The 14,664-nt window shown below is 34.9% G+C and overlaps 1 protein-coding gene across 1 annotated transcript; it reads right to left on the reverse strand.

The window, feature by feature from the left end:
- Positions 1-7,071: 7,071 nt before the first annotated feature.
- Positions 7,072-9,800, reverse strand: LOC8277863 (pentatricopeptide repeat-containing protein At4g02750). Its single transcript, XM_015723582.3, has one exon. It carries the CDS (start codon positions 9,607-9,609, stop codon positions 7,525-7,527), a length of 2,085 nt encoding a protein of 694 aa, XP_015579068.2. The 5' UTR covers positions 9,610-9,800; the 3' UTR covers positions 7,072-7,524.
- Between the last annotated feature and the right edge of the window lie 4,864 nt (positions 9,801-14,664).

Raw genomic sequence — 14,664 nt, forward strand, 5'->3', positions numbered from 1 at the left:
GATCGGGGGTCGGATCGAAAAATTGGAAGCGGGGATCGTCATCAGCGCATCGTTTCGAGTCCGATGGTGTGTTCAAATCGTCGATCGGACTCCGGCGACTGGAGGCAAGTCGACTGAGCAATCAAGCATCTCGATAATCCGTTTGTTCGACTCGCTCCAACCGAGGCACCGGAGCAGAGCTAGAAGGTCGCCAAAGCTGTGAGTTAAAGTCATATATCTGCTTATGTGTGTCATGCAAATATTTTATATGATATATCTGATTTAATGATTAATATTTTAACTAATTGGTTATGTACTGTTTATGCATGCTTCATTTTCCGCATTATAATTTTTATTGATTTTGTGTTGACTCGGAATGGGATGGCAGTAGAATATATGAGTTTGATGAGTGTTCCGATATAAATCTGGGAGTGATGGAAAAGGATGAATAAGTAAACTTAAAAAGAAAGGATTATGACTTGCCCTGGTCGAGCATCGCTCTTTGGGCTTAGTAGAGTGTGGTTGCCGGAGTAAAGGTCTCTGGTCGAGCATTGCTCTCTGGGCGCCAGTCTTATTAGAATAAGAGAGCCGAAAGGCTCAGGCTGATAGCGAACATTAAGTGACCAGACTGCAGCTAAGGACCCTAGTCGAGCTTCGCTCTCTAGGCGTCAGTCCTGTTGAAATGAGATTAGTCGGGATATTAGAGTGGAGGCTAGTCGAGATGTCAGTATTGAGATTGAACAATATGTTAGTGTTAGGATTAAGGTTCTACTGAAGTGCTCCGTCTTGTTGTCTGTAAAAATTATTTTATTCAAGCATGACATGACACGTTTATTTTTTGTATGACTTAGTATTTATTTCAAATTAAATAAATGTATTATTGAAGTGATTGCAACTTCTTTTTTTTAGATATATGATTTTAACTCACTCTCGAGACTGACAGTCTCAATTTTACTATTTTTCATATCCGTGAGTGTTAGTCTTCCCGCGACCCTTATCTAGTAACCCGACTCCTTCATCATCGGGTGGTGTTTTTGATTTAGTATGTTAATTTGTAAAATCCTAGATTCTCCATAGTTGAAATAGTAGATGTATCAGTTGTAATGCTTTGTAGTTTCGGGTCTAGCCTAATTCTTCTGGCAGACCGAATTAATTGTGTAAATTTAATGGTTATGAAATTGTGGGATCAATAATACTAAATGAGATAAGATTTATTTAAATCAGTGAGTGTCAGGCTTACTATAGGATTCAGTGGCTTTACGCCTACCCATTCTCTAGTACCGGTCACGGGCAAGCAAATCCGTGGGTATTTGAACCCGAATATCCGGGAAAAAGTAAAATATTTTATGGAAGAACGAGGGGCCACAAATGGGGTCGCTACAAAGTTGGTATGAGAGCTTCGGTTTAGATTTCCTTCGGCCTATGCTAAGATTCTTGGTACTGCGGAGCTAGAATCAAGTCTATCTTGTTGTTTTTCATTGACTCCAGTGTCTCATTGACAAAGTTGGTATTAGCAACTGTTATTAAATATTTATGTTAAGAATTAATTTTATATACTATTACGTCCACACATGACATAATTATTATTATTATATTTTTAATTTATAAAATTTAAATTAAGTTTTTATTTAAATATATTTATATGTTATATTTAAGTAATTAAATAAAATAAAATTCAAAAACTTCATACTATTATATTTCAATATACATATATGGAACCGAGGCTTATTCTTTGCGAGAGATATCGAGTTGATAAGCAAAGTGCTCCTAAGCAGCAGGTTGACAAATGATGCATGGTTTTGGTTAGGGGAGAAAGGCGGTGTTTACTCTAACAAAAGTGGCTATAGGAAGCTTATGACTAATCATGTTCAGGCATATTAGCGCCTGTCTTAAATTAACTGGCATAGCCTATGGAAGCTTCACATACCAGCTAAAGTTAAGAACTTTATTTGGCCTACATGGACTAAAAGCCTTCCAACTATGACGGCCCTCTGTTCAAGGCGTGTTAACGTGTCTGCTATGTGTCCAGTGTGTAATTTGGAGACGGAAACTGATTTTCATGCGTTAGTTACTTGCTCTATAGTGAAACAAGTTTGGTGCCGCACTTCTGTGGGTGATACTAGTCGCTTTTCATCAAGTCTTGAGGAGTGGTGGATCAAATTGAACCAAAGACATTTTGTAGAAGACGTTGCTGTTGGTGCAATGGTTCTTTAGTCTATTTGGAATAATAGAAATCTCTTGGTGTGGCAAGGCAAGCGTACAACGGATGCTGCATTAGTAGGAAAATGACTAAGTTTGTTAGATCAATGGCTAGCTGTTCAGATTATTGGAGTTCGTCAGCAACATACAAATGGTTATTCAGTGGCCGTAAAATGGCAGAAATCTGGGATTGGTTATGTCAAATGTAATATGGATGCCTCAATTTATTTGACTAAAGGAAATATAGCGTTTGGCATGGTTACTAGAGATGCAGATGGTCGATTTTTAGAAGCAAGAAATGGTTTGATCAATGCTATTATGGATCCTTTACTGGCAGAGGCTTTGAGTTGCCGAGAAGCACTTAGTTGGCTAAAGACTGCAGGAAAGGAAAAGGTTCTTGTGGAATATGATTGTCAATGTGTTAAATGGTGTTCTTTCTAATTCTTCTTATTTTAGTACGATTGTCAATGATGGTAAAACCCTTGCACGAGATTTTAAGGATCGCTGTTTTTTGTTTGCTCGAAGATCAGCGAACTATGTAGCACATTTCTTAACTAAAGCTGTTGGTTCTATCTATGGTTTAGGAACTCCCCTTTATTTTTTATGTTCTTGAAGTGGATTTAAGTTAATGAGATTATACTATTTATTTTTAAGAAAATATATAATATATAATATTCGGAACAGCTGATAGGAGATAGACGGATACCCAGATTGTGAACTGGGTATACCCTTAAACACGACAGCAAACGGCATGATTATTTTCTTTTCTTTTCCATTTTTGTCCATTGCTTTCAACTAAAGGTCATGACGTGTATCCTATAAGTTGCAGAAATGGTAAAAAAAGCCAAAACAAATTGCCAAATGAAGAACGACAAAAAGGGTAGGCTGGTCGGGACTGTGACCTGAGACTTGAGAATGGCCCCACACCTCTTAATGTAATTCCGGAAATATGCCAGCTGATAAGAAGACAAATATGCCAGCTGAGATCAAACCTGTCAAGGAACGTGGGGGCTCTTTCCACTCATCACCCCTGAATCAATATATATATATTTTTTTTTTATGAGATTCAACTAGTAAACATTGTTTTTTTAAAAAATATAAATATTTTATTAATAAAAATTAATCTATACATCTTAATGTAAAAATAGATATTAAATATTAAAAATATATATAAAAAAATTTACTTAGCTCTACCTAGCGGTACTAAGCCACATCAATTTTATAGATATTTTGATGACTTTGATTATTTAAATCTCGGATTAAATTTCTATTTTTTCTTCACCATTTCTATAGAGGGAGAACTCAACATCTCTATAATTGAGGACCATAAAACTCTTATAAAAAAAAAAAATCAATATTTCCATAATGAAAAACCATAAAACTGGTAAAAATACTAATATTTATTTATTAAAGTTAATTAATAACAAAAAAAAAAAAGAAAATAGACCATCGCTGATCTAAAGGTGATCGACGGTGAACCAAAAGATAGAATTTTAATAAAGAACAACAAAAAAAAAAAGAAAAAAAAAAAGAGAGATAGGTAGGATTTTTTCTCTACTAATTGTGAGGTGGAAAATTTTCTTTTCAGTTACAAATGAGGGAAGGGGGATTTGAACTTGAGACCTAGCTCAAATTGAGACATGCATCTAGCACCAGATTAAACCTACAGGTACGAGATACAAATTTTTTAAGTATTATTACTAAGTTCAAGTTATACATCTACCACCAACATTTACTATTATTACTAAGTTCTTGATTTTCTTTGTCCTTTCTTTGCTGTACTTTTTTTTATTTTTTGTCTTCTTTCTTTCTTATCTAGTGGTAATTAGTATTATTATGTATATGTTGGACAATTTTTTTTAATGATTCTTTCTTTTTTTTTTCTTTTTCTCTTGCATTTGGATTTTCTTAAAAAGAATAAAATAATTTAAGTTTTATTTTCTACGTGTGTGTTTGTAGCCCATTTAGGATTAAAAGTTGATAACTTGAACTTAACTTATGAAACTGGGCTAGACTAAGTGGGTTTTTATATATAATTAAGTAGTTAATTAGGTCAATCAAATAAAATGAGGATCATGACAAGCTTAATAATATGGGCTAAAACTAGACGGACCTAACATGTTATATTGCTTATATATAGAAAATATTATGTTGCATTTATAGGGAATAGTCTATTAATTAATAAAATTAAAAATAGGAATATACAAATAAGAAAGTTGGTTTCCGGGTCTATCTCTAGATGTGGCAAAGCTTCCTTATGAAGTTTAATTATGCCACGTAAGAAGTAAAAGTGTTTTGTTGATTTACCTATGTGGTGACTCCCTTTTTCTGTGCTAGTCTTTATGACTAATTAGCATGTTTCCAATTAAGTTAAAAATTATTGCAATGTCGTAGTCGCTAGGACACTTGGGTGCACACCCAAAACTGCCGCCCTCAGTGGCGACTCTACTAGGGATAAAAGAAGTTGATTCTAGTGTATTCTTATTTTTAATATTATCACTTAATATTCTATTCTTGTATCACTATACCATTTTCATATATTGTGCATATTTTTTCCTACAGTCCTGATGGCATCGGTTAGTAATTCTTTGGCTCCATTCAGACCTTGAAATTATGACACTGGCCAACCATCACATACAAAACAAGTAAATTTTCTTCGTCGTATGGACCCTTAAGTGGAGAGATGAGCAAAGAGAAGATATATGATTTGTGGGAGCCTTTATCCTTACTACACTATTTCCAATTGCTTGTTGTTTGAGATATTTTCCCTTATAAGAGTTTGAAGCCCACATCTTAGAAGGCATTGGCCAAAGGCTTTGTCCTTATATTGGACAATATCACCTTGTTGTTTAAATTGCTTTGAGAGCTATTGACATGCATGTCGATGCTTACTATCCCTTGTTGATAGTAAGCCCATACTAAAAATCCTAGGAACGAGAGACTCAACTCGAACTGTGTGTGGGAGTAATAAATTTAGAAGGATGGTTGGACTATACTTTATAAACTTTGCTTTTGTGGTTGTTAACCTTTTATCTTTCTGCATCTCATATGCATCATGCATTTCATGTATCATACTAACTCTTTATTTTTGAAGCCTTTTTAGATTATCATCCTCAGTTTAGATAAGACAAGAAGAGTAAGAGCCTAAGAAGTTTACTACTTTCAAAGATGGTCCACGAGCAAGACATTGATGCTATCAAGACTGCAATCATAGTTGGCCCAAGGATTATGACCCGAGAGGAACCCTAACAAGTTGTGGCTAAGACTTTTAAGAAATAGATTATCCAAAAGACTAATATTGCCCCTGCTACTACTACAACAACTATTCGTGATGAAGTAGAACGTGATGAACACCTTTGGAATTTAGATGACTACATGCTAGAATAAGCTAAGAAAGAGTCTGCTCTTACTGTAACAGCATGGCATCCAAGATTGTGCATGGTCTGACTAAAAGGCTCAGCAAGATGCAAGATATGCTGAAAGATCAAGGTTTAGATTCAACCTTTGATTTCGATGAACTAATACTAATTGGAGAAGACAAGTTGCCTCCCGAATTTCACATGTCTGAAATGCATAAGTTCAATGGAACTGAAGATCCAAAGATGCACTTGAAGCAATATGCTACTATCATATGAGTATTATTCATTTGGCTAAGACCCAAATTATCAAGGCTGTTTGCACTTTTATTAGAAGGGCTAGTTGTAAACTGGTACCATGGGTTGGAATGGCCTATCAAGTTTGATTGAGAAAAACTTTGTGATGCTTTTGTGCAATAATATGACTACAATGCTCACCTAGAATTCTCTATAAGGGATTTAGAATTAACAAAGCAAAAGCCTAGTGAGTCTTTTTCCAACTTCTTGACTAGATGGAGAAATAAAGCAAGGTTAATAAAAAACAAGCCTTCTGAATGAAATATTCTTCTTCGGTTGAAAAAGACTACAAATGATGAATCCCAAGAATTTTGCGGGCTTGTACGATGATGGCTTACAAGTAGAAGAAATTGAAAATCATAAAACTGGATGGAACATGAGAAATATCAAGTTAGAGATATTAAAGACCTACCATCTAAAGATGATGAAGCTTCACAAAATTTAGATGTTGATTTAAAATAATGATATAATTTTACTTTTAGGGTCAATAATATAACTCTAGTTTTTCTTATTTTATAATGTTTATCTTAATGGTATTTTGTATTACAATGATTATTATATGAGTATGTTTGGCATTAATTCTATTTGAATAGGTTTATTTAATATGATGTTTGACATTAATTATATTTGAATAGGTTTATTTAATCTGGGCTTAAATGATAATTCTAGGTATATTTCTACTATACTTTATATAATTCTTAAAGAGAGAAAAAAGTAAAAGTAATAAAAAAATAAAAAATTAAAAAATAAAAGGTATTTGATATGTAAGCAACCCGCTAGTAAGGCTAAGGCATAAAGAAATAATAAAAAAAGAGCTCTGATATGAAGATCTTCATTAATACGTAAACTAATTGTATACCATTATTGATAAACACCAGAATAAGTGATATTCACTGGGCCAAGCGCACCCCCTAGTAAAAGCTTCCACGGTCAGTTGACCAAAATAAGGATCCCCAAATTACAAAATAAGGATCCCCAAATTACATGAGCACTAGGTCTTACATGTAAAGGGTCATGTATCCATGCTTCAAAATTTTCGTACCAAGCTACGTAAAAGAGATTTTCAGAGAGTTGCTGACTTTTTTATTCCAAAGCTAAATATTTATATGATTTACTTTGAATTTATTTGCAGAGGGTAATCAAGATGCCCGGATAAGATTCCTATTACAATTAAGAATCTAATTGTTCATGGATAATTTTAAAAGGTTGACCTTTGCAATGAATATTGACTCTCATTCGATCAAGAATAAATGACTATGTAATTGAAGATAGATTACAATGGAGATAGATTTCTATGGATATTGTGAGAAGTTATATTTTCATGGTTGTGTATCTGATCACATGAGAGACCTACACTATAATTCCTTCAATGGTTTCATTCTGACCCTAAATTGAATCTGCAGATCAAGAACAAATCTCTTGCGTTTCAGGTATTCTCTTCCATTATTGCTTCCTCTTATACGTATATGTCAGAATTTTCCTCTTAAACATGTAATCCCATTCCCCAACTTGCAGAAGCCTTTGCTCAAAACTCAGCTTCTGCCATTAAGTTGCAGAAGGAGACTTCCCATGCATTTTCCAGTCTCTAAAAATCTATCTTACGACCCCTCGGTTACAGGAAAACCCATTTTTCAAATCTAACAAGAATTATCGGGGAAAGTTTAGGAAATTGGATATTGCAATGGACTCTATATCACCAGTAATCATTGCAGGAGCACTTCCCTGCAACAAAATGATGGAATCTGTTTGAGTCTCTCAGGATGACTTGCCTTCCAGTAATTTCTGATACAAACTTCATAAAAACATGGCAGTCGCCACAAACACGAATATTCTTTATAATCCTTATGGGTCCATGATACTTTTTCATCAATCCAAATGCAAGAGCAAGTTTTTCACTATGGTAAGAAATAGATTCACGTTTCTCCTCCTCTCCAACATCATGCAGAACCAAGTTTGTATTAGGACTGAACCCAGCTTTCTGCAGTTTCCTGATCAATCCATTGAGTTCTTCATAAATTAATTTTGTATCTGGATGAGTTCGATCATCTGCTACAAATTTATGGACTTCATTATCAATCTCGATCCAGCTGTAGGCAGCAAATTTTTTAACATTATTAGTTTTCATTAGAGATCTCACAGAAGCAACGTCCTTCCACCTTCCACAAGCAGCATACATATTGGACAGCGTGATGTAAGGTCCAGCATTAAGGGGATCTAATTCAAATAGATGCCTAGCTGCCATCTCCCCATGCTCGATGTCACTCTTCAGTGCAGAAATAGATAAAACAGTAGACCAAATTAGACAATTCGGTTCATGAGGCATAGTGTTAATCAGGTTTATTGCTTTATCCAAACATCCTGAACGCCCAAGGAGATTGATCATGCATGCAAAATGGTCCAATGTAGGCTCCAGGGCATGCACTTTACTCATTGAATCAAAATGTTTCTTACCTTCATCAAATAAACCAGCATGATTACAAGCAGAGAGAACTCCCACAAATGTGATGTTATCTGGTCTTATATTTTCTTGGAACATTTTCTCATAAAGAGCTAAGGCCTCTAAATCTTGTCCATTCCGTGCATAGCCCCCAAGCATCGCGTTCCAAGATACTACACTTCGAGCAGGCATCATACTAAACACTACCCACGCATCACTAGTGACTCCACATTTGCAATACATATCAACAAGAGAAGTGGAAACAAGCAAATCATCATCAATTCCCATTAGCAATGCTATACCATGAATAACTTGACCATGAATCAAAGAAGCTAATTTGGCACAAGAACTAACCACACTCGAAATAGTATAACTATCTGGCCTGACATTCTCTAACATCTCATTAAATAACATTAAAGCATTTTCTTCTTTTCCATTCTGTGTATATCCCACTATCATTGTTGTCCAGCAAACTTTATCTTTTTCTCTAGTCTCACTAAATAACTTAGTTGCTCCGTCAATATATCCACTTTGAAAATAAGCACAGAGAACATTTGATACTGTAACTTGGTCAGGCTTTAAACCTAACCCCTGCATCTCATGAAACAAGTTAATGCCTATTTCAAACTGCCCATTTTTCAAGTACCCAGAAATCATGGAGTTCCATGATACCATATTCTTATTGGCCAATCTATCAAACAACCACCTTGCTTGATCAATCTCCTTGCACTTAGCATACATATCAGTTAGAGCGTTCCAAATAAACACATTACCACCCAAGTAATTTCCAGTAAGAATCCTCCCATGAATCTGCTTCCCCTTCCTCAAATCCAACAACTGGGTACAAGCATTTAAAACACTCACATGGGTATACTCTGTAGGCTTAAATCCTTCAGTTTGCATTCTCACAAAAGCCTCCACTGCCTTGCCTGCACGTCCATTTTTCGCGAAACCCGTAATCACAGTGTTATACGATACAGAATCCCGAGAAGGCATGTCATCAAACACAACCCGCAGATCCTCAACCAACCCAGCTTTTGCATACAAAGAAAGCATAGCATTCCAAGAGAAAATATCTCTGTATGACATTTTATCAAACAGGTATCTAGCATGTGAGATTTTACCCAATTTTGCATACAAATGAAGGAGACGATTCTGAAGGAAACTGTCACTGGGCTGATACAAGTGAAAATCCATATGGGTTTCCAGTCTTTTCGCCTGATCGACATCGTTTGCTCGAAAGCATTCGAGGGCGAGGCCAGTGTAGCATTCATGAGTTGCGGGACCGTGAGTATACAATGAATCTATAGCTCGGCGAAGCCTGTACTTGGTTGCCGCCATTTTGTTGTGGGTGTTTTAAATGTGGACTTTTCAGTTGATTCTGTTATGCGGCCCCAATAATCGCTGCATTGGAAACGTATTCTCCTTACATTCTTTGGTCTATGGGTCTTTCTATTTAACGTTTTTTATTTTTCCTGATAGACTTTCTTTGGTTGTTTTACTTTGTAATAATTTTCCATTGCATGGTAAAACCAAAATCCAACATGCGGCAATAAGGTAAAGTTTTATATATCAAAAGAAATAATTATTTATATGTTTATTTAAAATTCTGTCAATTCTTGTTCTCTCATTTTCCTACTAATCAGGTTGTCCTTTGTTAATACGAGAGAGAAAATTGGAAAAAATGATAACTGCTCTAGTATGAGCTGTATTATTAGAGGGTATTTATACAGATTACATGAACAAATAAAATTAGATCTTAGTTGTACAAGTATTTCTAAGTAACATTCTCAATACCCCCTCAAGCGAGACCTATGTTTTCTAGGTGAAGCTTGCTACACAAAAAGAAGAAAATGAGATACATTAAGAGACTTTGTAAACAGGTTTGCTAGTTGATTCTCAGTTATATCTAACTCCTTTATTGCCACTTTTTCCCGCATGAAACACAGGATTGGAAGCAAGAGATCCTGCACTGATATTGTCACACCATAAAATAGGAGGCTGCTCAATGAAAATTCCAAGCTCTTTAAACAAAGAGCATAATCAAATCAATTTAGCAGCAAAAGAAGCTAAAGCTCGATATTCTGACTCAATGCTGCTACGAGCAAATACCTTTTGCTTTTGAAAACACCAACTAATCATATTCCCCCCAAGAAACACACAATATCCACTAGTGGACCTTCAATCATCAAGATTGCTAGCCCAATTAGCATCTGAAAACCCTTCCAGATTCAACCTAGAGGTAGGACTGGAATGAAGACCAAGAGTTCTAGTGCCTCGCAAGTACCTTAAGATCAGTTTACAAGCTGTCAAGTGAGCTACAGATGGAGCTTGAAGAAACAGACTGAGTTTGTTAACTGCATAGCCAATATCTGGCTTGGTCATTGTGAGGTACTGTAACGTGCTAATGATTATTAATGTCTCATTCAAATCACCATTTAAGAATGTATTATTAATGTCTACTTGTTGAATGGACCAATTATTAGACAAAACCTATGTAAAAATAACTCTAATAGTAGAAGGTTTGATGACTGGACTAAAAGTTTCAAAATAGTCCAAACCACCCTACTGTTGGAAACCCCTAGTAACTAATCTGGCCTTGTGTCTATTGACAAACCCATCATACTTGTATTTAACTTGAAACACCCATTTACTAGTCACTACATGCAAATCACTAGTATAAAGTACTAAAGGCCATGTATTATTTTTGACAAAAGTAGTATATTCTGCCTCCTAGCTACTTTCCACTCAAGAATAGAACGAGCTTGTTGAACATTATTAGGTTAAAGACTAGTTGTTACACAAGCAGATAGATGCTTAGGATTAGGTTTAACAATACTTGATTTGGCTCTTGTTTGCATTTGGTGAATAGAGGAAGGTAGTAGTAAAGAAGGCTTAGGTTCTGACAAAGAATTGGTAGAGGAAGAAGAAGAGGACAAAGAAACAAAAGAAGTAAAAGAGGGGTGAATATATAAATCAGGTGTAACTAACAATACTAGATCATCTTGTAAAGAAGGACTGACTGTGAAGAGAATTGCTGTTGAGATGAAGTACTGAAAAAAAGAATAGTGTTTAGTTGCTGACTTGTACTAGTAGAAGAAGGAGTAGAGAAAACATTATTGGATTGAGAAGATGAAGAAAATAGAGACAGATGAGAAAATTTTGTTTCATTAAAACTAACACTCCTAGCAATGTATATTTTTCCAAAAGGATGTAAGCATCTATACATTTTATGTCTATAGCTATATCCTAAAAATACACATTTGGAGGTTCTGAAATGAAATTTGTGAGAATTATAAGGTCTCAAATAAGAAAAACAAGAACATCCAAAAACTTTTAGAAAATGATAATCAAGAATTTGATCAAAAAGCTTTTGAAAGGAGAAACATTTTGTAAAGTTGGAGTAGGAAATCTATTTATAAGATAAACAACTGAAATAAATGCATCCTACCAGTATATGTAAGGTAAATGTTCCCGAGCAAGTAAAGATAAACCTGACTCAATAATATGGAGATGCTTTCATTCAGCTCTTCTATTTTGTTAATGTTGATAGGGACAAGGATGTCGTGTCAGCATCCATCTTTCGGATTAAGATATCGAGAAAATTATGAGAAATTCATTGATAATGTTACTGCCTTTCTCGAGGCTCAAAAGGTTGAGGATGAGCGAATTCAGTAAGGTTTGAGAATAATTGAATTAAAATTACTTATCTATGATTAATTTGGACTCAATTATTAGAAAAAGTTAACTTTTAGGGGTCAAACGATAGTTTCCACAAGTTTAGAGAGTAAATGCAAAATTTTCTGAATTTTTCACTCTTTAAAGCCAATTGGCTTTGTGTACAGCCGGATCGCTCTACGTAGTGCCAATCGGCTTAACATAAAGCCGAATCGAATCTACATAGTCCCGATTGGAAATATCCCATCTTCCTTCAATCATAACTTTTATGCCATCTAGAAAGGAAATATTTCCTTAAAAGATTAATCAAAAGACACATAAAGGTTATTCTTGCTTGTCATATGATTACTTTCATCTAAATCTAAATATCATATCACTAAATCTTTTTCTTCACCTCCATCATATGATAGTAACGAAGTGTCTCCTTCATTATCTTTACTTTTAGCATAATAAGCTTTTTCTTATCTGACACCAGAATATCTACATTCAGATGCATAATGGCCATATCTTTCACAATTATAACAATGGACATTAGCCTTACATTCTGAGGCGTAATGTCCATTTTTTTTCACAATTGTAACATTGCACATAAGCTTTTGAATCTCCTCTTTTGGACTACTTATCTCTGTAACGCCCTCTTAATGTATGTTTTTTATTTGAACACTCATCTCATTTTTAGAGTTTCTATCAAACCTCCTTCTTCCTCTTCCTCTGTAATTACCACATCCATGACCACGACCATGATTTCTACCTCTACCTCTTTCTCTTCGAGAATCTTTATTCCCATCATCTTTATCTTTTAGAGACAACTTTAAAAGAAGAACTTGAGCTTGTGGTTGCTTCTCAATTATTCTTTCTTTACGAGCTTGTAATGATCCCATCAACTCATCAACAATCATGGAGTCTAGATTCTTAATGTAATACCCAAAATTTTCTATTAATAGATATTAAAAAGAAGAAATGCGCAATTAGCGCATAAATTCCATTTTTTTATAAAAATTTTGATGTCAATCCTAGTTTCTTGCCCATCGAGTACTTTCGCTACAGCACCTGCAGCTCTAGCTAATTGTCGACCAATCCGCCCACCCGACTTCTTATATTTAAAGTGATTGTCAGAGAAATGGAGGTTTGGGCTCTAGAAGGATTTGGTGTTTCTCATATTTTACTAATATTAATAATAATTAATAACGAGATTTTATTTAAATTAATATTACTTTATTATTAATTCATTTAATTGGGATGATTTAAAATAGAATTTTAATGCTAGATAAAAATAAGGGAGTTATTTTTCTATATCTAAATAGTTTAATTTTTTTTCAAAGAAATTAATTAAGTAAATTCCTTAGGGTATAAATTATATTTTTATATATATAGGTCACTTAATTTTCTCCCCATATGAATTGAATTATATATTTGAAAGTTATGAAAGAATTAGTAGATAATATTTTTATAAAAGAAATTATTAGGGAATAATAAATTTTAATTAGCAAATGGTGTTGATTTTAATTCGAAAATAGTAAGCAAATTGATTATTTAAGTTAATTAAGTGTTAGGATTAAATTGAAAATTAATTATGAAATAAGAGCTAAAAATATAATTTTATTAATATGGAGTTTTAATGAAAATTTGTATGGTTGGTATTTTTGAATTAAATGTGTCGATAAGGGTATTTTAGTAATTTCACATTTAAAAGCAAGAGTAAATAAGTAATTCTATATTTTTAATAATTGTAATTTGGTCCAAATTAAGTAGTTAGGGGCTTAATTTAAAAGCTAAAGAGAAGTTGAAGGGTTAAACATAAATTTAAAAGATCAGGGACTAAATGGTAAAGAAAAAAAGTTTGGGGACCTAATGGCGATAAGGAGGGAAAAGAAAAGGAAGGGCGATCGAGGAGAGAGAGGAGAGGAAGGAGAGGAAGTCGGTTGCGCTTGTCCATGGCCGACCTCAAGTGTCTGTGAGTGGCCGACGGCAACCGGCGATGGCGAAGCGTATGCAAGAACAACAGGCGCGGAAGAAGCTAAGAAAGCAATCGCTCTCGACGCCATTCAAAGGCGTTTCCGGCCATTTGGCAACGAGATTGGTCTGAAGATGATCAGTGAGTTGAGGGCTTTCTTTTGGGAGTGGCGCATCGGCATTGGTGGTCGGAGGAAGGAGTTCCGGTGAAGTGAAGGCAATCAGAATTTCAGACTTTTCCGGCAAGCTGTGGCTGATCGGAGGACATATTCAGACTCCACTCAGCTCAAGCTTTCCAATGGCACCAATTTCGCGGCGATCGGACTCCGTTTAAAAATCGAAGGTCGAGATCATTCGTAAATTTCTTTAAATGATCGAGGATTGAATCAGAGGATCGGGTGTTGGAATCATTGTCAGTGCATTGTCTCGAGTCAATAGGCGCGTTCGGATCATCGATAGGACTCCGGCAGCTGGAGGCAAGTCGACCGAGTGATCAAGCTTCTCGGTAATTCTCTAGCCCGTTGATTTTAGAATTTGTTGATAAAAATCATGTGATCAATTATTGTATTGAGCATTAAAAAAATTATGTGAGGATTGTTGTCGAAATAAATAGTGTGTCGAACTGTCTGCCAATTTGTGAATTGTGATGTGTGGCGGAGTCGGAAAAAATAATGTAGTCTGGTGGCCCAACTCCCGTTAAATAAATTGTTAAAATTTGAAGTATTTTCTGGCAGGTCCTGGACCCATTATATGGGGAATAGACAT

This window comes from Ricinus communis, chromosome 5, assembly GCF_019578655.1.
Source record: "Ricinus communis isolate WT05 ecotype wild-type chromosome 5, ASM1957865v1, whole genome shotgun sequence".
NCBI lineage: Eukaryota > Viridiplantae > Streptophyta > Magnoliopsida > Malpighiales > Euphorbiaceae > Ricinus > Ricinus communis.